The 26168-nt window shown below is 42.3% G+C and overlaps 2 protein-coding genes across 6 annotated transcripts in view; both read right to left on the bottom strand.

Moving 5' to 3' along the window:
* The window catches only part of MAP7D2 (MAP7 domain containing 2), a 102026-nt gene extending 95041 nt beyond the window's left edge, over window positions 1-6985 (bottom strand). For 2 of the 5 annotated variants that reach the window (XM_055564356.1, XM_055564359.1), the window contains exon 1: window positions 6205-6978. In XM_055564356.1, the coding sequence (XP_055420331.1) occupies window positions 6205-6445 (241 nt within the window). In that variant the 5' untranslated portion in view covers window positions 6446-6978. Of the gene's footprint in view, window positions 1-6204 lie in introns of all 5 variants that reach the window. The other 3 variants (XM_055564360.1, XM_055564357.1, XM_055564358.1) reach the window with 3 other exon arrangements.
* Window positions 6986-14098: 7113 nt separating this feature from the next.
* Window positions 14099-24290, bottom strand: EIF1AX (eukaryotic translation initiation factor 1A X-linked). Its single transcript, XM_055563318.1, has 7 exons — window positions 24055-24290; window positions 23087-23170; window positions 20958-21061; window positions 19879-19929; window positions 16998-17079; window positions 16127-16218; window positions 14099-14205 (listed from the first exon to the last, which is right to left on the bottom strand). Exons 1-7 carry the CDS (start codon window positions 24068-24070, stop codon window positions 14200-14202), a joined length of 435 nt encoding a protein of 144 aa, XP_055419293.1. The 5' UTR covers window positions 24071-24290; the 3' UTR covers window positions 14099-14199.
* Window positions 24291-26168: the final 1878 nt, after the last annotated feature.

Here is a 26168-nt window from a genome sequence, read left to right as displayed (position 1 = left end):
CCTCCATCCATGGGATTTTCCAGGCAAGAGTACTGGAGTGGGGTGCCACTGCCTTCTCTGTGGGAAATGCTAGTCCAGGGCAAAACTACTCAGAGTGTGGCCTGTGGACAGATGCCAGACTCCTTATGGTTCATTATTGTACACAGCAACAATATAAATTGAGAGCACATATTTAGAAACATTTGTAGTTATTTGACAAAGCAGTCTGATACCCATTGATATCCTGGAATCTGGCAAACAAGAGATTCTGTTAAATGAAACTTCTCTCCCTCTAAGCATTTTTGTTGATACAATTTTTGCTGTAGTTCTAAGAAATGAAGGTCATCATCAACTTTATACAGAAAAGTAACTGTGTACTATAAAAAAGGCACACAAAATCTTCATAAAATGTGTATCAACAGTACTAAGCTACATCTTGAGTAGGGTACAGAAAATGTGGGAGGCACAGCCCATGCACAAAAGGAGTTTGTTATAATCTATCTGGAATAGAACAGAGGCATGGAGATTAAAAATACTTAACTCTAGAGTCAAACACATTTGAGTTTGAGCCCTGGCTTGCCACTTAATGTGTGACCTTGACCAACTTATTTAAACCTCTTTTTTTTTGCTGAGCCTCGTGGCTTGCAGGATCTTAGTTCCATGACTAGGGATCAAGCCCAGGCCCTGGCAGTGAATGCACCAAGTCAAGGAATTCCCTTACTTAACATCTCAATTTCAAGGTACTCACCTGTTACAGTAAAGACTCTCTAGAAAGGGAGATTCCTCCTCTTCCAGTAGGTGCTTACCACATATCACCTCAAGAGGTGGAGTATATTTCCCCTCCCCTTGAATCTGGGCTGGCTCTGTGACTTGCTTTGACCACCAAATGCAGCAGAAAGGACATTCTAGGACCTTCAAATCTGCGCCATAAGAAAACTGGCAACTTGTGGTTACCCACTCTTGAAACACAGCTGCCAAACCACAGCTGCCAAATCATACCACCTGCCCTGTGAGTGCTTACTATGCTGAGCACATTATGAGTTCTATCCTATTAAATCCTCCCAACAAAGCCCACCAGACTACTGACCAGCATCCACCAGAAAACCCCATCTCTCATCTACCTGATTCAGCCCTGAAAATCCTTCTGTTGTGTAAGTCAATTAGTACAGCTAACACAGAAGGCAAAATGTCACTGTGGAGAAGAGTATGGACAGTCCTTAAAAAACTTGGAATGAATTCTTGCTGAGCTACCAGGGAAGCCCAAAACTACCATATGACCCAACAATTCTATTACTGGGCATACACCCTGAGGAAACTGTAACTGAAAGAGACACGTGTACCCCAATGTTCACTGCAGCACTATTTACAATAGCCAGGACATGGAAGCAACCTAGATGTCCATCGACAGATGAACGGATAAAGAAGCTGTGGTACATATACACAATGGAATATTACTCAGCCATAAAAAAGAATGCATTTGAATCAGTTCTAATGAGGTGGATGAACCTAGAGCCTGTTATACAGAGTGGCATCATAAAAAGGAAAACAAATATTGTATATTAACACATATATATGGAATCTAGAAAGATGGTACTGATGAACCTATATGGGCAGCAATGGAGATGCAGACATAGTGAACAGACTTGTAGCACAGTGGGGGAAGGAGAGGGTGGGCGAATTGAGAGAGTAGCATGGAAACATATATATTAACATATATAAAATAGATAGCCAATAGGAATTTGCTGTATGATGTAGGGAGCTCAACCTGGTACTCTGTGACAACCTAGAGGGGTGGGAGGGAGGTTCCAGAGGGAGGAGACATATGTATACCTATGGCTGATTCATGTTGATATATGGGAGAAATGAACACAATGTTGTAAAGGAATTATCCTTCAATTAAAAATAAATAATTTTTCAAAAAGAAGATAAAATGTTCTTTCAAAAAATGAACCACTTCAGAAGATGGAGCATTTGGATGAGAAGAAAACATCCTTTAATTTTGGAGAGGAAAGAGGGTTAGAGACAGAAATGACAGACTTTGACCAGTTGTGTCACCAGGCTCAGGACATCAAAAAATAAACAGTTTATAGTCAGACAGGCTTTCAGGAGTTTGCCCTGAAGGTTTTGCCAAGTCCAAGTCCATCAGTGCCATCACTCAACAAAGCCAGAACAGAAGCCCCAGACCAAATGCAACTTTGTCTCTCTGTCTCCTGACCAAGAGGAGTGGGAATGTCTTTCTCAAGGCCAAAGGGACTCATGATGTTAGAACACGTGCACAAGCTCAACTCGTTCCTCTTAGGTTCAAACAATTTTAGTATTAGAGTGGTCAAGAATGGTTGTAGGGAATTCCCTGTGGGTCCAGTGGTTAGGGCTCTGTGATTTCATTACCGAGGGGTTCAATCCCTGGCTGGGGAACTAAGATCCCACAAGCTGCGTGGCTGGACAATTAAAAAAAAAAGTTTCATATGCAACTTTGAGAGAGGATGAAGAACTCTGAATTTCTTGGGGCCGGACTCTCAACCTTTCCAACTTGGTCCCACCCTACTGTGGTCCCCAGGGGAGTCTCTCCTGAACTTCCAGTTTGCACCCTTCCATTCGCCTAATCTGGGTGGGAGGTGAGCAGGGACAGTTCAGTTCAGTCGCTCAGTCGTGTCCAACTCTTTGCAACCCCATGGACTGCAGCACACCAGGCTTCCCTGTCCATCACCAACTCCCGGAGCTTACTCAAACTCGTCCATTGAGTCAGTGATGCCAACCAACCATCTCATCCTCTGTCATCCCCTTCTCCTCCTGCCTTCAATCTTTCCCAGTCTCAGAGTCTTTTCTAGTGAGTCAGTTCTTCACATCAGGTGGCCAAAGTATTGGAGTTTCAGCTTCAACATCAGTCCTTCCAATGAATATTCAGGACTAATTTCCTTTAGTATGGACTGGTTGGATCTCCTTGATGTCCAAGGGACTCTCACCTCAAAGCAATTTCCTCCTGGCCAGGGAACCACGGGCAAATGAATTCAACTTAGGAAACAGTATTTACCTGCAGAAAGCACTGTAAAGTTCAACATGTTCTGTAATTCCACTATTTCAATCTCCTCCACCGACACACTCCTTTAATCCAACTTGTGAGTATTTACTCAACCCAGTGGAGAGTCGAACATCAGCTACAGACCTACTGTGTGCAAAAACTTTGAGGATGAGTAGGATGACCATCCAGCCACTCTCTGCACCAGGTGGCACTGTGAGAGGCACCTGTAACCTGGACCCAGGCCTTACTCTCAAGCTGATCATCTAATAGAAGGGACACTGAATGACCAGCTTGAGCATTTACTGTGTCAAGCACTGCTTTACAGCTACTAATTCCTTCATCTTCAAAGCAGTGCTTCTATTCCTTCCCCCCACCACGGTGTTCTTACACCCATTTTAAAGGTGAGAAAACTGAAGCTCAACAATGTCTCTGCAGGTAAGAAAGCAGGAAGAGGAGATATGGCATTCACACCCAGGCAATCAGGCCTCTGTTCACAGTGGGCACCCAACGAACATCTGCCGATAGAAGCTGGAAGGTTAATGTCATCACATGGGCGGAACAAGAAGAGTGCTTTCCTGCAGGTGCTACAGGCACAAAAAAGATGAAGTTCCTTAATTCAGACTAAGAGGGGCCTAGAGGAAGTGAATGCCAATGGGAAAAGTGGAGAAGGGCACATTTCAGACTGAGGGGAGCAGAGGACCTGTGTGACACCAAGGCAGTCTGACAGACTCTGGTGACAGTCTGCTGCCTCTCCCTGCCTTCTAAAGGTACTAAGCAGACTCAAGCAACAGGTGCTTGCACCTCATTCCTTATACCATGCACATAACAAAAGCACTAAAGAGAACAGTACTCTGGTCATTTCCATCCTGGGGTGTAGGTAAAGGGAAAGAAAGAAAGCATCACTGGGGGATAATAGGGAAAAATGCACAGGATTTCAATATCAGAAGAATCTGTTGCTAGAGGAAACAACCAGAAAGGTATTCCCATGAGACCTTCTACACCAGCTCCCAGGAAAACCACTTGCCGGCCCATATCCCCCCACTATGAAATTGTCTGAGAGCCTAAACATCTCTGGAATTTTTTTCTGGCCCTCAAAGCACTCAGCACAAACTTAGGAACAATGGTTGATCCTCAAGAAATGCAGGTTGAATCTCATCAGGAACAGGTCCCAAATGATAAAGCCTTGGATGGCCAAGAATAATCACTATCAGGATGGATAATCATAAAACCTCAATCATCAAGACTTCTCTGAGGATGACATTATTTTTCAAAGCACCTAGCCTCACAAAACCTGCTTTAAAAGAGCAAACCCTTGTACTACCTGACACCTAAATTGAATACTTCAATTTTTCCACACCAACCCTAATGTACATGGAAGTTTATTAAATATTTTATCTTTAAAAAAATCTTTTGTTTGGGGCCGCACCAGGTGGCTTGCAGGATCTTAGTTCCCTGACCAGGGATCAAACTCCTCCCCTCTGCAATGGAAGGGAGGAGTCTTAACCTCTGGACTGCCTGGGAAGTCCCTGAAATATTTTAAACCTTCACAGAACATGTCTTTCAGTATTTCCGATGTCAAATGAAGGAATACAGCTTTAAGCTATTTTTTACAATAAAAGTTTTCAACTAGAACTTAATAAGACTAGTACCCTTATTTGCGGTTGTTGTTTAGTCGTGAGGTCGTGTCTGAATCTTTGTGACCCCATGGACTGTAGCCTGCCAGGCTCCTCTGTCCATGGGCTTTCTCTTATTAAGTGCCTTCAAATAAAATAAAATACCACAGATGAATTTCAGGCCCAACCATACAGCTCCACCTTGACTCTACAACATCAAAACTACCTACTTATTTAAACTCTCGACCGAATTAAAAGATGAATTTTAACAACCTTCCTTTCCCAATGTTTTGTTCTATTAGGTTCCCCTCCCCCAACCTGGTTCTAATGGCTGCGTAGGTTTTGGGTTCTTCCCTAGCAGATGCGACCGAGTTTCTCAAGCAAAAAAGACGAAAACAGAAGTATGTGTTTATAGTATTTATATCACAGTCCTGTGATAATTGTTAAATTCTGCCTTTCAAAATATGCATGATGAAAAACGCAAACCGGTAAAGATTTAAGCCATCCCCTCCTTTTCTAAACGATACAAATGAAGGCCCCCCCCCCAAAAAAAAACCACTTCTCCCATGAAAATCTTGTTTTAAGTGATTCAAGAACATTTCCCTTGATTTCCTTCCCTTCCTTGGTATACCTTACATAAAATACGCAGATCCTCACGATGTGATAAATCTCCAAATCCTCTACTTAAGATCTGTGCGTTTTTGTGGGAAGCATGCTGTACTGCGGTACAAACATGTCTTAAAAATAGCTCCCATTAACTTAAAAAAAAAAAAAAAAAGGTGTTGTCAGGAAAAACACGAAATCGGTTTCCACGTTGCTTACACCCCCGCACTACCTGCAACCACTTTACAGAACGTTAAAAGACCCGAGACTAGCTTATCGAAATTCCGTCAAATGTCCTCAAAATCTCTGCCCGCTTCGCTCGTTTGTGGGCAGCCAATACGGGGACCGTGCCTCCTCAGCTCCCAGCAGCTGCAGCCCCGAGGGCCAGGGGCTCATCCGCCGCGCGGCCCCGCCAGACCCCGGGGCAGTGTACCCGCGGCCTCCGCGGGCACGAGCGGGCGGCAGGGGAACCCGGCTAGGGGCTCGCACCTGGCCGCTCCGCCAGTGGGCGACGCGCGGGTTCGGCCCCCCCGGGGACGCCGCAAAGCACCGAGCTGGGCTGCCGCTCGCGCTCGACGCCCGAGACGCAGAGTGGGCGGGCGCGCAGGCCCCGGCGACCCCCGGCGCAGGCTCGGCCAACCCCGGTGCTCCCCATGCCGGCTGCTCCAGGAGACTGGGCCAGACACTCGGGGCCCCTAGGGCATCAAGCATGGCCTCTGCCTCCACCCCTCACACCAAGCACACCTGCCACCCGCCCCGAGCCACCCCCCATTGGCACCCACTCACTCAGGTCACCCGAGAGGGAGTGTCCCCCTGTCACCGGCGCCGTGAGGGGCGCGGCCCTGGGACCCCGCGCCTAGACGACTCCCGGCACAGGTGAGAATGTTAGCCCCGCTCCGTGCCCCGCCTCCCACACCCGGCGCGGCCCGCCCCGCCCCCCTCAGGGGCCTGAGGCGCCCACGCGCTCGCCTCAGCCCGAGAGCCCCCTACCTGAAGGCCGGTGGTTGGGCGGTGAGGTCCTCACCGCGCCCGGTTCGGCCATCTTCCCAGGAAGCGGAGGGGCCCTCGTAGCCCCCTCCGTCCCGGCTGTCGCCGCGTAGCCGACACCGTGCTCCATCGGGATGCCGGGGCTGCACAGGCGCACTGCCCCTGCCGCCGCGCTGTGGAACCCGCGCGCGTCCCCCCCAAGACGTGCACGTGTGATGTGCGCACCGGTTCTCAAGCTGCGCATGCGTACCGCGTCCACACGCGAGGTGCAAACGAGTCCTCACGCAGCAGGCGCGTACCTCATGCACTTAGCAATATGCACACCCACTCTCACGCATCACGCCTACACGGCGTGCACATGCAATGTGCACACTAGTTCTCACAGAGCTCCCACACACCGCGTGCACGTTCGAGGCGTACACTGGTCTTCACAGCACGAAAGAACACACTGCATGGACACCGTTCCCCATACAGTGCTTACACACAGTAGGCAGCGAACACATCCCAGTGTAAACACACATCCTCACACAGTGCATACACTCAGTGTCATACACAGGAAATGCAGTTTCTCGCAGCATGCACTCACATCCTCACTCAACTTGCAAACACAGTGCACACACATCTGCCCACCCAGCACGCACATGTTCTCACACACCGTGCATTCAGATCCTCACACGGCTCGCATTAAGTTCACACACACTAGGCAACCACATACTTAGAGCTGCAGCTCTGGCAACAGGTCCTAGTAGGGCCTCAGGCAGGTGCCACTTGGGGCCGTGCCATGTGTGCAGACGTCTCCCTGGTCCAAGCACAGGCGCGCAGGGGCAGCAGGAGCTAGGTCCTCCCTCACTGCAGTCAGACATGCATCCACCCAGAGCAGACTCCGGGACGCCAGCTGGGTGAACCTTCAAGCAAGAGCAGGGGTATGTAGTCTGCCTTCCAACTGTGCCCCTGCTCCCTGTCTGACTCCACTTGAGGACTACTCAATGGTTCCTTCCTTACTGGAGCACAAATAATGCACACAGGTACCTGTAACAGTGTCTGCCTGCAATGCAGGAGGACCCAGGTTCGATCCTTGGGAAGATCCTCTGGAGTAGGGAATGGCAACCCACTCCAGTATTCTAGCCTGGAGAATCCCAAGGACAGAGGAGCCTGGCAGGCTACAGTAGTTTGTGGGGTCGCAGAGTTGGACACGACTGAGCGACTAAGAAAAACTATCACTACTAGAGGAATCTCTATAAGGAGAACATCTCTGCTGCAGCGTTCTCTGTTGGATGGTGACCAGCCCCCAGGTTTTAACTTACACCCCTCAGGGAAAAATGCATGATTTAAAAAAGAGGAACAGAGCTGAATGCGGGTTGGGGGGTGGGTGGAATGGGGGGGTATGTGATGATGATGAAAACGTTCTACAATAACATTATGGTGATGGTTGACTCTTAAATGTACAAAAAAAACACTGTACATTTTAAATGGGTGAACTTTATGGTGTGTAAATTATAAACACACACACACACACACAAAACCCTGACAAGTTGAAGCCCTCAGTACATTATAGCCTGGGTTCTGTGAAAAGCTTAGAAAGGTTGGCCTGTGAAGGGTCTGGCTTCTTCTTACAGTGGAAGCAGGAGTCTTGTACCATTGGACCACCATCTTTAAACATCTTAATTGTTATGTTAGTCTAATGCAGCAGTTCTGGTTTTGTTTCTTTTTTTTTTTTTTTTTTGCCTCAGAGACCCTTTACATCAGGGGTTGGCAAACTACAGCCCATGGGCCAAATGTAGCTCACTTTTACTTTTAATAAAGTTTTACTGGAATATAGCCACTGTCATTTGTTTACATCTTATCTCAGGCTGCTTTTGTGAAACACCCACAGAGCTGCTTAGTTGTAACACAGATCATAGAGCCTACAAAACTTAAAAATATTTTGGTCCTTCAGTAAAACCTAATTCCTACTTTACACCTAAAATTAAGAATCCCAAAGAACTTCATTATCTGCTGATGCTGGTACATATTTTCCAAAACTTTTTACCTGAACGTGCCCGTGTTAATATTGCAACACTCAGTTTTCTTTGAAGTAATAAGTTCACTTGGGGGGATATTTGTTAGAAAATTTTTAGATTTGTTCAACAATAAACCTAAATTTTAACATAAATAACATCTCTTTATTGTCCAGCTTAACTGAAAATTGAGTCTCGTATCTGCTTTTGTAGTCAATGTATTACAGTAGGTTGTTAAAACACACGAAGAAAGTCTAGCCTCTACGCCCTTGGAAAAGAGAGAAATAGTTTAATGCTTTCCAGGTAAGTATGTTCTTGATACTACATCCAATCTTGACAAATGGTAACTTCAAGTTAGTTGCAATGTACAGTCTGACACTGAATTGAGAGAGTCATTTCCTAGGCAGGTTGATAAGGAGTCTAGGGGTCGCCAAGGAGAGAGGGGTCTGGAATTCTCAAGGAGGAAGAAAGGACAAACTTTTTTTTCTTTCTCCACATTCCTTAGGATTATATAACAATAATGTATCCTGCCTAAGGACAGTCTTTGGATTAAACCTTCTGTTATCTTAAAATGTAAATTATGGGAGTAGACCTGGTCTTTACAAGGATGTATCCAGCACCCCACTCCAGTAGTCCTGCCTAGAAAAATCCCATGGATGGAGGAGCCTGGTAGGCTGCAATCCATGGGGTTGCTGAGGGTGGGACACGACTGAGCGACTTCACTTTCACGCATTGGAGGAAATGGCAACCCACTCCAGTGTTCTTGCCTGGAGAATCCCAGGGATGGGGGAGCCTGGTGGGCTGCCATCTATGGGGTCACACAGAGTCAGACACGACTGAAGTGACTTAGCAGTAGCAGCATCCTGCCAGAGGACAGTGTTATCTTAAAATGTAAATTATGGGAGTAGGTCTGAGGAGGTCTTTACAACCTCCAGACATTCTTTGGATTATATAACTTCATTGCTAACACTAGCAAGCAGGTACTTTTTCTGCCCCCTTCTGATGCCTATGTCAGAAGCTTTCTCTATCTCCTATATACTTTAATAAAACTTTATTACACAAAAGCTCTGAGCGATCAAGCCTCGTCTCTGGCCCCGGATTGAATTCTTCTCCTCCGGGGGCCAAGAATCCCGGTGTCTTCGCGTGATTCAACAACCTCCTTTCAGAATCAGTGATCTTTTCATACTAGCACACTAAAATGCAACAATCATTTAGAAAATACTGCTTGACTCTGCTACAATCTTCCAAATGTCAACACATTTCATTCTATGGTATTAAAGTCACATCCATTACTACCACCACTGACCTCTTCACTGTGAAGCTGTCAAGCTAATGGTGGCAGTTATCAATTTTCCCCAACTCTTTTTCACTTAAAACTCAAATTTTATCACCTGCAAAAAATGCTGTGTTTTCCTTGGCGTGACAGGGTCATTTCTTTCATTATCGAGAAAATGCTGACCACAAACCCAAGTTTCAATAATCAGTTTGTTAGTTGTTCAAGTAAAAATGGTATTCCATGAAAAATGATGGCTGGTTCAGTTTGCAACTCAATAATCACAGTTTTTCCCTGAGACAACTGTGTAGAAGAGATGTGTAGATGTGTAGAAGACTGCCACACAGAGTTAGCAGGGTGCTGCTGGGATTCTTCGGTTATATAACCACTCTTGACAGTGTCGTATAGCTGTCTCATACTTCCTTTGGAAGCTTTTTTCTTTAAGAATATAGCATACTTGTAGCTCGCACTTTAAAAGATGCTTGAGATACATTTTAAAGAAACAAATCCCTGTATAGAAGATTTGTTAACAAGATTAATCATTTTACTGCATGTCAGAGACACTGTAAAACTTGCTTTTTAAAGAAATTGTTACCGAATTTGCAAAAAGCCAACTAATTCTATACCTGACAGTCTGGTGGATCAAATCAGCAATGAGACCTTACTCAGATTTTGTCTTCATTTTTTGATCTTCCATTATCAGGTTGTGAACCAAATAAAGCTTGGATTGCAATATAAAAGACTAGCTTTTTAAAAGTGAGAAAGTTGACCTAAGAATAAATATCTACTTCTCCTATGTCTCTGCACAGTATAAAATAAGGTCCAGTGAATGGGATTCTGGGAATTTGAGATCCTTCTGGACACTGACCTAATGTTAGAAAATGTCTTCAGTAGGGGTTTGTAACAAATTCACTTGCCCAGAAAATCCTGTATCTGGGCCAAATGGATTCACTCAAATCAAACACAGAAATTAAAAAAAAAGATAATGTCTAGATTTCCCTCATACATCACAATTTTTTTTTAATCAAAATTTTAAGAATGATCATGAATAGTTTAGTTTGAAACATGATAGTTTAAAAACAATCAATTTCATACGATACTGAAAGTTATTTCATATTTTATTTCTAATTGCAATAGTTTGCATCTGATTCCAGACAATGGGAATCATAATTCCAAACAATGGGAAAAGAAACCTCCAAATCAGTACTAATTACCTGTCATGAATCTACAGTAAGACTGATTTAAGACTTAAGAATGAAATATGACCAGAGCTATCAACATTACTAAACTTTCTCTAAAGAAATATAGAGCAAGTTAGTATTTTGCAAAATATCTTTAGGCAATTTAGAAAATTCCATCTGTTAGTCTTATGCTGAATTAAATGAGGGTGGTAGCAATTATTTTAAATACTGTGCTGACATAAATATACAAATATATTCTACACACTTCTTTTATTATAGGAACCAAAGACTGCAAGTGAAAGAAATGATAAATTGAGAATATAAAAGGCATGCATATTGTATCTTATACAGTCCTAGGTATCAAGTGAATAGTAGTGGACACTGCTCTAAGTCCATCACATATGAATACATATTATTAATCCTCCCAATAATGCTGATTCTGCAGGCTGTTCTCTCTCATCTTACAGGGGGAGGGCCCTGAAGCTCAGACAAGCTGGACAAAGTGTGCGTGGTCACGGGCAGGTAAAGGGCAGAGTAGGGGCTGGGGCACAGGCTGCCTGACCCGAGTCCACGCTCTTCACTTATCACAAGGCCTCCTAAGCACAAGGCGGCTGTGGAGGAAGAGAAGATACAGTCCAACACACTCTCCAAATTCCTAAGAGTGTTTTATCACACTTACTAGTAAGACGTAATTCAGATTTTCTTTTCTCAATTTTCTTTCTGAAAAATGCAAGAATGCTACTTTAAGGCAAATAAATACAAAGTGGTATGCAAAAGTTCATAGGAGTCCAAACTGTATAAACAAAACTTCCCCTTAGTAATAAGCAGGATAGAGATCTAAACATCTCATACCAGAACAAATCTTTTTAATCTTTATGATTGTCAGGGAACATAAAGAACTTACTTTTTATTTCACTGTCAAGCCACACAACACTGGATGTTGTTAAATCTGTATGCAATCAAGTATAAATCTAGCTAGGTATTTTATTTGAAACATGCTTTTATCTATTTGATTACTCACTTGCTCTGAAGTCAGTATTGACAGCAGTTTGCATTTATTAAAGTTGTTATGCAACATCCTATATATTTACACAAGAGATGAGATTAAGTTAAACTAAGTCACTATGAGTTTTGTAAGCAACAACTATGTTTATGGGCTTCCCTGGTGGCTCAGAGGTTAAAGCGTCTGCCTCCAATGCGGGAAACCCGAGTTCGATCCCTGGGTTGGGAAGATCCCCTGGAGAAGAAAATGGCAACCCACTCCAGTATTCTTGCCTGAAGAATCCCATGGATGGAGGAGCTTGGTAGGCTACAGTCCACTGGGTTGCAAAGAGTCGGACACGACTGAGTGACTTCACTTTCATGTTTATAGCCACAATTCCATGGATGTGGTGAGTAAACCAATGGCCACTTCCTTAATAAAATACAAGAATTTTCATCATGCATAGTTTACAGGCTCCTTAAGAGGTGGTCTCTTTGAGAAGCTGGATGTTCAAGATTCAACAGTCAAACAATTAATTCTTGGCAAGTCTCTTTTTTTACACAAACATTTGGTTTGGTTATTTAACTACCTTAGTAATACAACTTATTTATACTCTAACTGGAAAAAACATTGTATAAAAACACAAGCCTGTCAAACTCAATAGTGGTAACTATTACACCCTCTTTGCAGCAAGAATCATTATTCTTAGATTTCAAACACTTTATTTTCTTTCAGGGCACACCTTATAGCACTGTATTATAGGAATCAAACAGCGTAACAAAATTTTTTTTTTCTTAACGACCACTTCCATTCCAAATTCATGTGAAATATAATCAAATTAAATTAATTTTTACATTAAAGACAAGCAAGTAAAATAATTCCTCCAAGTAGTGTTGCATATGAACTACAAGTTTACCCCAACTATTTTAATCATCGTGATTTGAGATCTTCTAGAGTGCAACAGCACCAGATGGGACTGTTACTACCTCAACAAGAAAAAAGTCACTTGCAAACACAAGCATTAGTGTCATATTTGTAATTTGAAAAGAATCTTTAGACAAACCATTTGTTAAGGGAAGTAGAAAAACCAATGTTGGAGTTGTACCACCCCTACCATGAACTGTAGCACAGATGCAGGGTCAAAACATTCTTGGTAAAATAATGTGGAGGAAAGATCTACATAGGGCACACATTTAGCAAAGCACTTTTATGTACAGAAGCCTAAGTATCTTAGGAGGTTTAGATTACTCCTTACGTCATTACTTTGTGATGACGACGATCACAAAGTCAAATTTTTCAAAGCTGTTTCCTTAAAAGTGTTAAAAGCTACAAGGACTTCTTTTATATGATTTCTACGTAGGTCTAGGTCCTGCCCTTAATTTCATCTTACTTGAAGTGATAATAGAAAACTAAGTAACACAGGGTAAATCTAAATTGCCAATAAAATACAAGCAAAAACACCTGTACACATAATACATCCTAAACACAAAATAAGGGTTTAATATTCTCTACAGCACAATACTGACTTTTATGTTTCTCCCTTGTATGCAGCTCTTCCACTCAGAAACTGTAGACCATCTTTTCATTTCATTGTTATGCCTTCCTCTTTTCCCAGCTTAGAGATACTTTCCAAAAGGCTTAATTTGTACAAGAAGTTATGAAATTAATTTTCATTTACACATAAGTTTATAAAGCGCTCAAAATCCCAGTTTACACACATATGACTTCTGAAAATAAAACTTTTTGAACATAATCTTTTTGTTTTGCAAAAATATTCTACATAGCATGTGATCAGTCTTTTGTTGTTTGGGAAATCATCCATGAACAGTAAGTTAGAAAAAAAAAGTTGATAACTATATCAATGTCTTCAATGTTAAGATAACTGGGTGCCACCTAGTGTTTGATTTCTGCAACTACTAACTCTACAAATTCAAAATTGCTATTAAAACCCAGGTTCTAAAAACTGCACTTTGGAATTGCCTTTTTCGTTGACAGGCTTACAGTGGCAAAATAAGATCATGAAAAAAAAGGATATGATATCAAAGTTAGTATAAAAATAACTAAATGCTACTTAAATATGAAAAACAGAACAATAATTTTTTACTTCATATGAAGATTTCTGCTTCCCTTAAATTGTACCAAAATCTTAAGGGAACTAGGTAACTGGAATATATAAAAATTCATTGTACAGTCAACAGGTAAGTCAAAACTAGGGCTTAATTATAATTTATGATGAGTGTATGGCAAGTGGTTTATTCAAAACATCCATTTACTTATTATTGGAAGTGGTCAAAGTAGGAAAGGCAGTAATCCATTTTCTTCCTTTTTTGAAAAAGCAGACGTCTTTTATCCAAGCTCCATTATACCAAAAGAACAAAGTGGCCTAACATTTCACTTAAGAGAATTCAGCATTACCAGTTTTTAAAGAAATACCTTAGAAACAAAATCACTCTGCTTTAGCAAATTTTGCTGCTAATGAAACTTTTATTTTAATGAGTCACAGTTAACATCCAAACTGTTGAACAATCTTCAGAGAAAACTGGAATGTGCGAGGCTGAGTTCACTTTAGATCTGGAAGAAAAAAAATCAGATCAACCAAAAGAATTTTTATACTCCAACAGTCTACCTCATGTAAGGGGCACATGCACCCTCTTTATCTTTAGACTATCTGGGAAACAAATTCAGTTTGAAGAGGAAATTCTGTACACTAGGATTTTCTCAATTCTGGTCTGCTGCCAGTGAATCTTTACAAATTCCTTCAGAATGCTATATGTTATGCAGAATATTATCTATAAAGATTAGTGTCTCTGTCCTTTCATGATATTGACTAGAAATTTATCTCAGGGGTGGGAGCAGACACAAGGAGTGTTACTTCCTCAAGAAAGGGCCAAGTGTGATACCAAATTCTCCTACCAGTCAACCTGGTTATAGAGGTGAAGGCAAGAACACACAGAAACCATTTGGAGAAACACCTTGGGGAAGAATTAGTGTTCTCAGGTGATAAAGCAACACTTACAAAACGTACAAGCCAACTCAAATTACTTTAATAACTACTGTCTTTATTATCCCAGTTCTGAGGAAGCACTGGCACAAATTTAAAAGTATTTTTCTTAGAAAAGCTTTACCCTATCTAGATCCTCACCCTATCACCTCTGCGTATGTGACTTCAGACTCAGGCATGTTCTCTGACTAGGTTCTTAAGTTCCTAAAAAAGGTCTTCTACCCCATCTGTCAGAATCTTGGGATCACTCCTTGATCTATAACACAACAGCTCCATATCAGGTTACTGTCACAGAATATCATCGATAAATCTACTGTCCAAGTATTAACAGTTTAGTCACAGGAATCCTCTGGCTCAGGGGTCTCCAAATGGAGCTAACATTAAAAATAGAATGATGGATTTATTTCTTAACCCTTATTAATTTTCTATTTAAGGGTATGCTTTAAAATACAGTACTGTAGGTTTTATGCTCAAATTTTCTTTAAGTCATGGTGTATTCTAAATGGTTTGGAGATACATCAAAATATGTAAGATGGACTGACAGATGAATAAAAGTATAGATAAAAACGTGATACACCAAGTTTAGAAATATGTTAATTATAAAATCTTGGTGGTAGGTACCACTTAACTCAGTCTTCCTCAAGACCAGTTTTTGCTTTTTTGCAGGGCAGCTATGCCACAAAGTTTGTGGGATCTTAGTTCCCTGACCAGGGCAGTGAAAGCACAGAGTCCTAACCACTGGCAATCCAGGGAGTCCCTTTAACAGGGCTTTTAATGTTATGTTGTAATTCCAATGCTTCATACCAAACTGGTTCAAACAAGATTATTCTTCTAATATACTAGTTTCAATTAAGAGAAGGCATGTTTGTACAATACAGGAAATATAGCCATTTATATTAATAACAACTATAAACATACTATGCTATGCTATGCTAAGTCACTTCAGTTGTGTCTGACTCTGTGTGACCCCATAGGGCAGCCACCAGGCTCCCCCATCCCTGGGATTCTCCAGGCAAGAACACTGGAGTGGGTTGCCATTTCCTTCTCCAATGCATGAAAGTGAAAAGTGAAAGTGAAGTCGCTCAGTCGTGTCCGACTCTTAGCGACCCCATGGACTGCAGCCTACCAGGCTCCTCCATCCATGGGATTTTCCAGGCAAGAGTACTGGAGTGGGGTGCCATTGCCTTCTCCGATAAACACACTATAACCTTTCAAAATTGTGAATCCATATATTGTACATTTGTTAACTTACATAATATTCTACATCAACTATATCTCAATTAATAAAAGAAAAGGCCTGTTTCTTGGATAAAATCTTATTTCTCACAATTTCTTAACAGCTAAATTTCTTAACAGCTCTCTCTCTAGATACTCTAGCAAATACTGATCTTTTCAGGAAGAAATATTGAAAAAGATCATAAAATTCTCATAAGCACAAACAATTTGACTAGCACAAACGAAAGTTAAGAAACACAAGGTGCATCAACTTACATCATCAATGTCTTCATCATCATCTCCGATGTCATCAAACTGGATTTCATCATCATCTCCAGGACCAAATGTATCAGTTTCATTGATTTTAGCTTAAGAAACAATAACAAATATAGTCATATAATATAGCCAAGATGTTAACAAAAATGAATTAAAGTGCCCACTGAAAGCAGTAGTTGGGTATCAAATGCTGAACTACACAAGTCAAACTTTTAATTTAATCTGTTTCATTATCAAAAATATCCTTGTAACGTCTACCTAACAACCCTAGTATATAGAACACTATTTTACACAACAACATCTCTAAGTCAAGATAGAGATAGCTTTCTTTTGTTCACAAAGGTATTTTTAGTGAGGCTGGCTCCAATTAAACAAACTCTAAACTATTACAACTTCCAGCTACACTTCAAAAAAGGTAGCACATGTTAACGACCCAGAAATTATCAAACACATCAATCAGAAAAATTTGGTTATATCATGCTTATCCCTTAATTAACAGAAATGAACCAAGAACTGCTAGTCCTATTCCCAGATATATTAGTATTTCCTAGACTGCAAATGTGAAGTAAATAATTACAGCAGGATTTTCACACCCAAGTAAAATAATGGTTTTCTTGGTAATATGCAACAACCAAAATATAGTCCAGGGCTCATAAACGATAAATCCTCACCAAAAATATAGTTATTAGAAACAGAATCTCAATTACTTTCTTCTTAAGGTGTCTAGTAATATGAAGTGAAGGTAGGCATACTTGGATTGAATCACATAAAGACAAAACTAAATATGCAAAATCCAAAAAATTCTATCAAAATTCCTTCATCTAAATCAAGGATTAACAGCATATTAATAGGTTAATAACTCAGACATTACCATGTTCTGGAAGCTCGCCATATGCCTTCAGACTTCTAGCCTCATCTGCATTGTATTTTAAGATTACATCAGCTTTATTATCCTTAAAAAGAGACACATAATGTTTAAAAATAATTATGCCAAAATACTATCCATTAATTTCATAAATTAGTTTCAAACTGGATAAAAAATTAAATTTCACTGTTGTGCTATTAAACTCTTCTTTTCTTAAATTTTAAAGTTTTCTCCTACCCTCTGAAAAACATTCTTGGGTTTAAGTCAGTCTGAAGAATCTTGCATATGTAAGCAAATAATGTTCAACAAGCTTAGGGAAGACATTTATATAGATTTCACTTCAAAAGAAGCAGAACTGTGCAGACCCAATTTTTTAATTATTTAGTTACCCTGTGATTAGAAGTCTTTTGAAAAATAAAAATTCACTGGGACCATAATTTATAGGTGATTAAACACTAATTCAAAAATTGAGACTGGGATAATGACCTAAGGGAATTATTATACTTTTCCATAATCAGTGGTTCTTAGGGTACAAATCCATCAGAATCTCTTCTGGAGCTTTTATGTCTATGCTTAGTCGTTTCTGACTCTTTGTGATCCCATGGACTGTAGCCCACCAGGCTCCCCTGTCCATGGAATTCTCTAGACAAGAATACTGGAGTCGGTTGCCATTTCCTCCTCCAGGTCATCTTCCCAATCCAGGGATCTAACCCATGTCTTGGCAAGCAGATTCTTTACCAGTAACGCTACCTGGGTGGAGCTTTTATATCTCCTGATAAATTAGGAGTTGTGGAATGAAGCCCATGAGAGTGTATTTGTAAAATACATGGCTATTTCTGATGCAAGTGTCCCACTGAAAATGAATGCTTCACAACATTCACACTTTCCCATCTGAAAAGAATCTGACTTAATTAAGGAAGAAAAACAGGTTGAAGCTGATTGTCACAAGTTCAAAAAAATTTTTGGACCTGAAAGAAGGTCCAAAGAAAGGCAGGAAAGTGATCACAGCGACCCAAGAATGGTATGATTCAGGACCAGCACTTCTCAAAAAGCATTATGTACAGAAGCCCAAGGGGATTCTGGTTAAAACACACATTCTGATTGAGGCGGCCTGGGGTGGGGTCCAAGATTCTGCATTTCTAACAAGTAACTGAAAGCTAGTGATACTACTGGCCCCTGTACCACCCTCTCAGTGGCAGGGGCATAAAAGAAGGATCATGGGAAATTAAGAATCAGAACATTTATTGTGGCTGTCATTTTAGAGTATCAATATGAATGCTACTCAGGTGGCACTAGCGATAAAGGACCCACCTGCCAATGCAGGAGATTTAAGACACTCGGGTTTGATCCCTGGAGGAGGGCATGGCAACCCACTCCAGTATTCCTGCCTGGAGAAGCTCATGGACAAAGGATCCTGGTGGGTTACAGTCCCTGGGGTCACAGTCAGGCACAACTGAAGCAACTCAGCACGCTAGCACGCATGCATGAATGTTACATCTTTCAGAACCTTGACTTCCGTATCTGTCAAACAGGGAATTAATTCTACTTCTGAGGTTCTCTTTAAAATCAAAAGAAGAAAATTAAAATAATTAAAATAATGAGTTTAGAGCACTCTATCTCAATGTCAGCACTGTTTATGTTTTCAGCCATATAATTCTTTGCTGTAGGGACAAATCTGTGTGTTTTAGGATGTTCAGCATCACCCCTGGTTTCTATCAATTAGATGCCAACAGCACTGCCCTTTACCCGCATGTGTACAAACCAGTCATGTCTCCAGACACTGCCAAATGTCTCCTGGAGGAAAGTCACCCACAGTGGAGAACCATTGATTTAAAGTAGTAATTTTAATTCTTTATTCTGGAACATACATTTAAAAAATCAGAGTATGATCAGAGTTATAAAAATAGAAACACTATCACTCAAAATGTAAATATATACATGGTGATGAGTTCCAATAGGTGGAAACCAAATAGATTTCACAGACTCACAATGGGTAGAGTCTCCAGGTAGAGATCACTGAAGGGCAACTACCATTTTCTTCCCTAAGTTCCCATCTAAATTTAGAGCACAAGAGTTGGCTATGACTGAGTGACTGAACACACACACTTTTATCATGATTTGTCTTGTAATTACTTGTGTGCCTCTTATTCTCTCCATAAATATATACATGGTGATGAGTTCCAATAGGTGGAAACCAAATAGATTTCACAGACTCACAATGGGTAGAGTCTCCAGGTAGAGATCACTGAAGGGCAACTACCATTTTCTTCCCTAAGTTCCCATCTAAATTTAGAGCACAAGAGTTGGCTATGACTGAGTGACTGAACACACACACTTTTATCATGATTTGTCTTGTAATTACTTGTGTGCCTCTTATTCTCTCCACTGTCAGGCCATAAGCATTTTGTAGATGGCAGCCTGACTCACTCAGTTGTATCCCCTAGAGTAATGGTTTTCGTATTTTTATTTCAATATGTATAAATTTAAAAAATTGGGGCAGGCAGGCAATCCAACATAAAATTACATTTTTATCCTGCCAACTAAGAACACTAACAAAACTACAGTATAGTATCCTTCATTCCAAAAAGGGAACTTCTAAATATCCAAAAGAGAAAAAGGAGCATTTAGCTTCATGAAAAATTCACACTGTGATTCTTCTATAGTGAAAATGCAGACTCCATAGACTGGCACTGGGGAACCATGATCCCTGGGGTACCCAGCACAATGCCTATGACAGAACTGGCCCTTAAGAAATGTTTATTGACACAATACCGAGCAGCCTACTTGCCTGGAAACTAGTCAAATTTGGTTATGACTTATGTTCTAAACATCAGTTGCTCACCAAATTCAAGCAAGTAAACAATGAAAAATTTAATAATATTTTTACCTGGTAGTCCCGTAGACCAACCAATATAATGTCTGAGGTATTTATCCAGACCTATAAAAGCCAGAGCAGGTTACATTTAAAATAAAAATATTCAACCAAGAGCAATGTTGAGTCAGTCTTCCCACAACACATACATACTATTCACTCAACTATGGGTAGAGAGTATCTACATTTAGGGGAAAAAACTACAATAAGCAGCTGAGCCATTTTAAAGTTTCTATCATTTGGGATATTAGAAAAATAACAATCTTATTTAACTACTTGACAGTTTAATAATTCCAGAGGACCAACGATTAGTTTAGCAATTAAGGGATTTCTAATACTGAACCACTCCAAGTGGTTAGTTACCCATTACATACGAGAATAGTAAAATTAGAAATGTGGTTTTACCTTCCCCCCATGTACTCAAATACACACAGGAAACAAAATCCCTTTAGTTTGGTAACAGAAGCATTAATGACCCAATTATTTTTTTAATCATAAAGTCAAGATTAGAGGGACTTCTAACCAACCTCATGAATAAATAAATCTGCCTGATCAGCTACACTGATGGGAAATTAATCATTTCTTTCCAAGGCTGTCCATTCATGATTTCAATTAAGGAAATTTAACATTAATACAACACTTATTTACCATTAGTTCATATTCAAATTTCTTAACACTCCTTACAACTATTTTCCCCAACCCCAAGTCAGAACCCAAATAAGGACCACTTATTGCACATAACCAATGGGTCTCTTTAATCTTCTTTACATTGAAATAGACCTTCCAGCATTTTTTTTTTCTTTCATGACAGTAACATTGCATGTATTGGATTGGCCAAAAAGCTGGTTCGTGTTTTTCCTTAAGTTGTTACGGCCAACCCAATATTCATAGTCAGATGATTTTGTTTTACAACGTGCCCCTCAATTTGGGCTTGTTAATTATTTTCTCACGATTAGATTCAGGTTAACCACCTTGGGCAGGAATACAACATAAATGATGCTAAAAAAAGGTCCCTGGCCCATAAAAACCTTACTGCCATTTCTCCCCCTTTAACCATAATTTTATATTAAAGTAAAACAAGTCTCCACAGCTACCTTCTTTCTCAGTTTCCCTCTGATGTGGCACAATCTCTTAACACCATCGAAACACATCGCTTCCAATCTTCCATTTCCCAACATTTTGATTACTTGGGCATACTCTGGATGAGGGAAAAGAAAAGGGTATAGGACATTGCTCAATTTCTGATAAAGGTAACTTAAAGTCCACATAAGTTCATTAGAACACATAGGTGTGTTGGTTAGGAGTAAGTATTTGCAGTAAAGTTAAGTACAAGGGCGTGATAAACACCTACTATACAGCAGAGCCAGAATCAAAGCTGTGGAATGCCATGTCCAAGACAAGCTGTCTCTATTAGAAATATTTTAATTACCTACTTACTCACTGTGAGTTAAGTAGACTGACCATGGTCTTCATCACTGTATGCTCTACTTCTGGAGATCAAAGTGGCTTGTCCCAAAATATACACTAAAATGTTCCTCATCAATCGCTCACTTTGGATCCTCACCCAGTTATGGATCTCCTTTCCCTCAGAGGAAGGTTAGCCTTTAGAGACTGGTCACAACACAATTTTTGGTACACTAGCAAATAAAAGCAGCTTGAACGTTATTCATGTCTTTGTGATTATTTTGGTTTTTGTAAAGCTGGAAAGATGTTCCCAGGCAAATGCCAAACTTTTAAATCAAAATCTTTCCAAAACGGTACTGAGGAAGCCACCCTGTTTTGCTGCCATTTGAAAAACTGAGATTATACCCTGGCTTGCACAAGGGTCATCTCTCGTGGCCCAGAAGATTGGAGATGGGGGATGGGGTCACTCCAGAACTTTTCGCTTACTCAAGTTGTGTTTAAGAAGAGGCTATCCACCAGTGTGTAAATATAATGAAACCTAACTTTCAAAGGTTCACCTGTGGGATTGCAAAGTGGCAGTGTTACTCAGACTGCAGTGAATCTAGCACCCATTTACCACCTCAATATTGCTGGTCAATTAAAAGGCAGCCTCTCTTCCAAAGAGGGAGTTTGGGGAAACATGAAAAAGAACTAATGGTAGTCAAAATAAAGTCAATTGCTAAAGGAGGTAAAAATGACCAAGGGTAAGAAATAAAAAGGTCTTTCAGCCAGATACTGTGTTTCATTTTCAGTGGCTTATACATATTCATGGTATGAACAAATTCATCAAGTTCTATAAAAGGGACAATTAGAAAAAGTTATTTGTTAAAAACTGCTGGAAATTACTGAGATAAATAGAAAAATTTAAATATGATTATATACTGGACAGATAATATATTCACGTTAAAATACCTGAGAGTGAGTTGGTGATGGACAGGGAAGCCTGGCATGCTGCAGTCCATGGGGTCGCACAAAGTCGGACACAACTGAGTGACTGGACTGAACTGATAACCTTAGTTATCTGAGAGAATAGACTTGTTCTTAGGAGACACATGATGAAGCATTCATAGTAAGGGAAAAGTACCATAGTACCATGATGTCTGCAATGAACTTCCAAATGGTTCAAGACGGATGGAGACACACACAAACACACACGTGCACATGTGAAGTGTTTAAGGGAATTCATGGTACTTAAACTCCAACTTTTCTGAAAGTTTGAAATTACTCAAAATAAAAACATGGGAAACTAGTGTTATTACTTAAAAGTCTTAATTGGTTTGAAAAGGTCAAGTCAATGGTTCAGTTTCATTTCACTGTATTTTAGAAATTATTGATAAATGCCAATACAACTGGAGAAGTAAGGGAAAGGCTTTGGATTCATTTAATAACCATGGTCTATTGAACACACTATTATGTAGCACCATTCACTATCAAAAAAAAGCCAACCAAGTCATGGAATTGTCAACAATATAGCTTTTGAAGTTTAGTTCCCTCTGAACTGTTCAATTCATTCTTAGTTCTGAGGGTGTTCACATAAAACAGTGAAACATACGTATTTACAGAAATGCCATCAACCCTCAACAAAGGCTGAGTATACACGAAATAACTACAAAGAAATGCTCTGGAGAAGTGTGGGGAATGAGAAAGCGAGAAGAGCAAGAAGGGACACTGCATTTTTTGCTCCAGATTATGAACAGTATCTTTTATGTTTAGAAATTGAATATCTTTATTTACAAAAGAGAACTATTACTGAAAGAAACCTAACTTATTAAATGCTTACCTTGCCCATCTTCTTTGAACACCAGCTCTCTCTTTTCAGATTCATTCTCATTCTTGCCTCTGCGTCTGTTTTTACCTCCTTTACCTAATAGTTTTTAAAGAAAAAGACATTATCTGAAAAACAGTAGAAAAAGAAACTAAGGCTTATAAAACATTCATGACTAATTTTATAAAATAAGGTCTCTCTGTACCTGCTCTCCCAAATGAAAGATCTGTGTGCAGAAAGATAAATGGGCCAGAGGTGGGCCCGGCAGAGTTCTCACTACTGTAATGGAACACACTGATTTTTGCAGTAGTAGAGGGAGAGAAACAGTTGTGGCAACTCTGAGAGTTTACATTGGATCTGTAGAATACATCAAACCAGTAAAAAAGCAAGGTCCTAACTGCCTGAACTTGAAAACAACCAAGATGTCCTTCAGTAGGTAAACGGATAAACTGATATTTCCATATAATGAGTACTATTTATTAATAAAAAGAAGTAAGCTATCAAGCCCCCTTTACACGGAAAGGTAAGAGTCTCAATAACACCCAGCAACTGCCCATACAGAATCCCACGCGGGAGGCGGCAGTACTGATGGCCACTTAAAGCAGCCATCACCCTGTGAAAGTTAACAACTGCCGGTAAGGCCACAGGCGCCCATGCGGGAAGCCCAGGCCGCACGGAGGTCTACCCACAGGTCCCTATAGCGCCGGGGTCTGTCTGGCGCGAATTACGAGCAGAAGCACACGTTTTCCCACAGGAGGCCCCTCAAAAAATGGCGTCGGCTCCACCCCAATGTGACCAAACTGGAAGCCTGAAGTAACTTCCCAGCTCCTCCCCCAAGACCAGAATCGCGTCCGGATAGTCTAGCTGTGTGAAGGCAGGCCGGAGAGGAAAGTTATTGCAGCCTAGGCCATGCGTAGGCCGCGGACAGAGCAAGGGAGACCGGGCAGAGGAGAGTCGTGGTCCTGAGGTACAAGCGGCATTACCTTTATTCTTAGGCATGGCGGTGACGACGCACTTGAGGCGTCCCCGACTTCTCTCCGAGTGGTGGCGGTGACTCCTCCGAAGGGAGACGCGTGAGATAGGGTGACACGAACTGGCTGCGAGAGACCAGGTCGCGTCTGCGGGAGTCTGGCGACGGACGTCTTCCGAGATCCGCCTTCACCGACGCTCGGCCGCAGCAAATGGCGTCCCGCCTGCTTGCGTCCCTTATCTCCACCTCCCAACGTCAGCAGGCCACGCCCCCTTCTACCTACGGCGCATGCGTGGCTGGCTGACTCCTATTGTTAGATAGGCAGACGCGCTTTCAGACCGTTAACGGCCGTTGGTGGAGCCCCGCGGGGGGCCGGGGGCGGGGCACGTGTGCCCGAGTGCAGGGGCGGGGCCATGAGCCCGGGGGCGGGGCACGTGAGCCCGAGAGCGCGGCACGTGTGCCCGAGAGCAGGGGCGGGGCCATGAGCCCGGGGGCGGGGCACGTGAGCCCGAGAGCGGGGCACGTGTGCCCGAGAGCAGGGGCGGGGCCATGAGCCGGCGGCGGGGCCATGAGCCGGGGGCGGGGCACGTGTGCCCGAGAGCAGGGGCGGGGCCATGAGCCGGGGGCGGGGCACGTGTGCCCGAGAGCAGGGGCGGGGCCATGAGCCCGGGGGCGGGGCACATGTGCCCGAGAGCAGGGGCGGGGCCATGAGCCCGAGAGCGGGGCAAATGAGCCCGAGAGCAGGGCACGAGTGCCCGAGAGCAGGGGCGGGGCCATGAGCCCGGGGGCGGGGCACGTGTGCCCGAGAGCAGGGGCGGGGCCAAGAGCCCGAGAGCGGGGCACGTGAGCACGAGAGCAGGGCGCGTGAGCCCGAGAGCGGGGCACGTGTGCCCGAAAGCAGGGGCGGGGCCATGAGCCCGGGGGCGGGGCACGTGAGCCCGAGAGCAGGGGCGGGGCCATGAGCCCGGGGGCGGGGCCGCGAGCCCGCGAGTAGGGGTGGGGCCGTGAGCCTGGGGGCGGGGCTGTGAGCCTCGGAGCAGAGGGAGTCTTGGAGGCAGTGGGCGGGGCCCAGGCGCAGCGGTACAGGCGTACTCAGGTAGCGCCCCCTGCTGCCTGGCGCCAGACTTCTACTCAGTTCAGTTCAGTCGGTCAGTCGTGCCCGACTCTGCGACCCCATGGACTGCAGCGCGCCAGGCCTCCCTGTCCATCACCAGCTCCCGGACTTCTACTGCTTTGTGGCAAACTGACGTCTTCAGGTTTGAGCTGCGGGTTCATTAATCTCACAGTTCAGTTTATTACTTGTCCCAAAGAGTAATATTTACGTGACACTTGTTACTACTTTATAAGTGTTCCCTACCTCACTGTAAACCTAATTTGGCGGAGACCAAATCAGTTGCTTACTATTACCAGCATTTAGCAGAATGTCTGGCACACAGTAGGTGCTCAGTACACACAGGAAGGGAGGGAAGAAGACAAACTCAGCATTAGGGGCTTAATTGTATCCTCCCAAAATCTGGAAAAGACTGATGCTGGGAGGGATTGGGGGCAGGAGAAGGGGACGACAGAGGATGAGATGCCTCACCGACTCGATGGACATGAGTTCGGGTGAACTCCGGGAGTTGGTGATGGACAGGGAGGCTGCCTGGCGTGCTGCAATTCATGGGGTCGCAAAGAGTTGTACACGACTGAGCAACTGAACTGAACTGAAAATTTGCATATTTAACTCATAACCCCCAATACCTCAGGATGAGACAGGGTCTTTAAAGATGTAATTAAATTGAAATGAAATCATTAAGGTAGGCCCTGATCCAATATGACTAGGTGTCTTTATAAACAGAGATTAGGACACAGCACAGAAAGGAACACCGCATGAGCAGGAAGGTAGCTATCTACAAGCCCAGGGGGGAGACCTCAAAGGAAACCAATACTGCTAACACCCTGGTCTCAGATTGGTAGCCTCCAGAATGGTAAGAAAATAAATTTGTTTTTAAGCCACCCAGTCTGTGGTACTTTATTGGTAGCTTCAGCAAACTAATACAGCTGACTATGCAGGAGGAAGAGCTCCACTTTTAAGTAAGCTTATTTTAAATCACTTTTCTGAAAATGTTAGCATTTCAACATTTTCTA

The sequence above is a fragment of the Bubalus kerabau genome, chromosome X, assembly GCF_029407905.1.
Source record: "Bubalus kerabau isolate K-KA32 ecotype Philippines breed swamp buffalo chromosome X, PCC_UOA_SB_1v2, whole genome shotgun sequence".
In the NCBI taxonomy this organism is placed as follows: Eukaryota; Metazoa; Chordata; class Mammalia; order Artiodactyla; family Bovidae; genus Bubalus; species Bubalus kerabau.
This window is presented reverse-complemented; position numbering and strand designations above follow the sequence as displayed.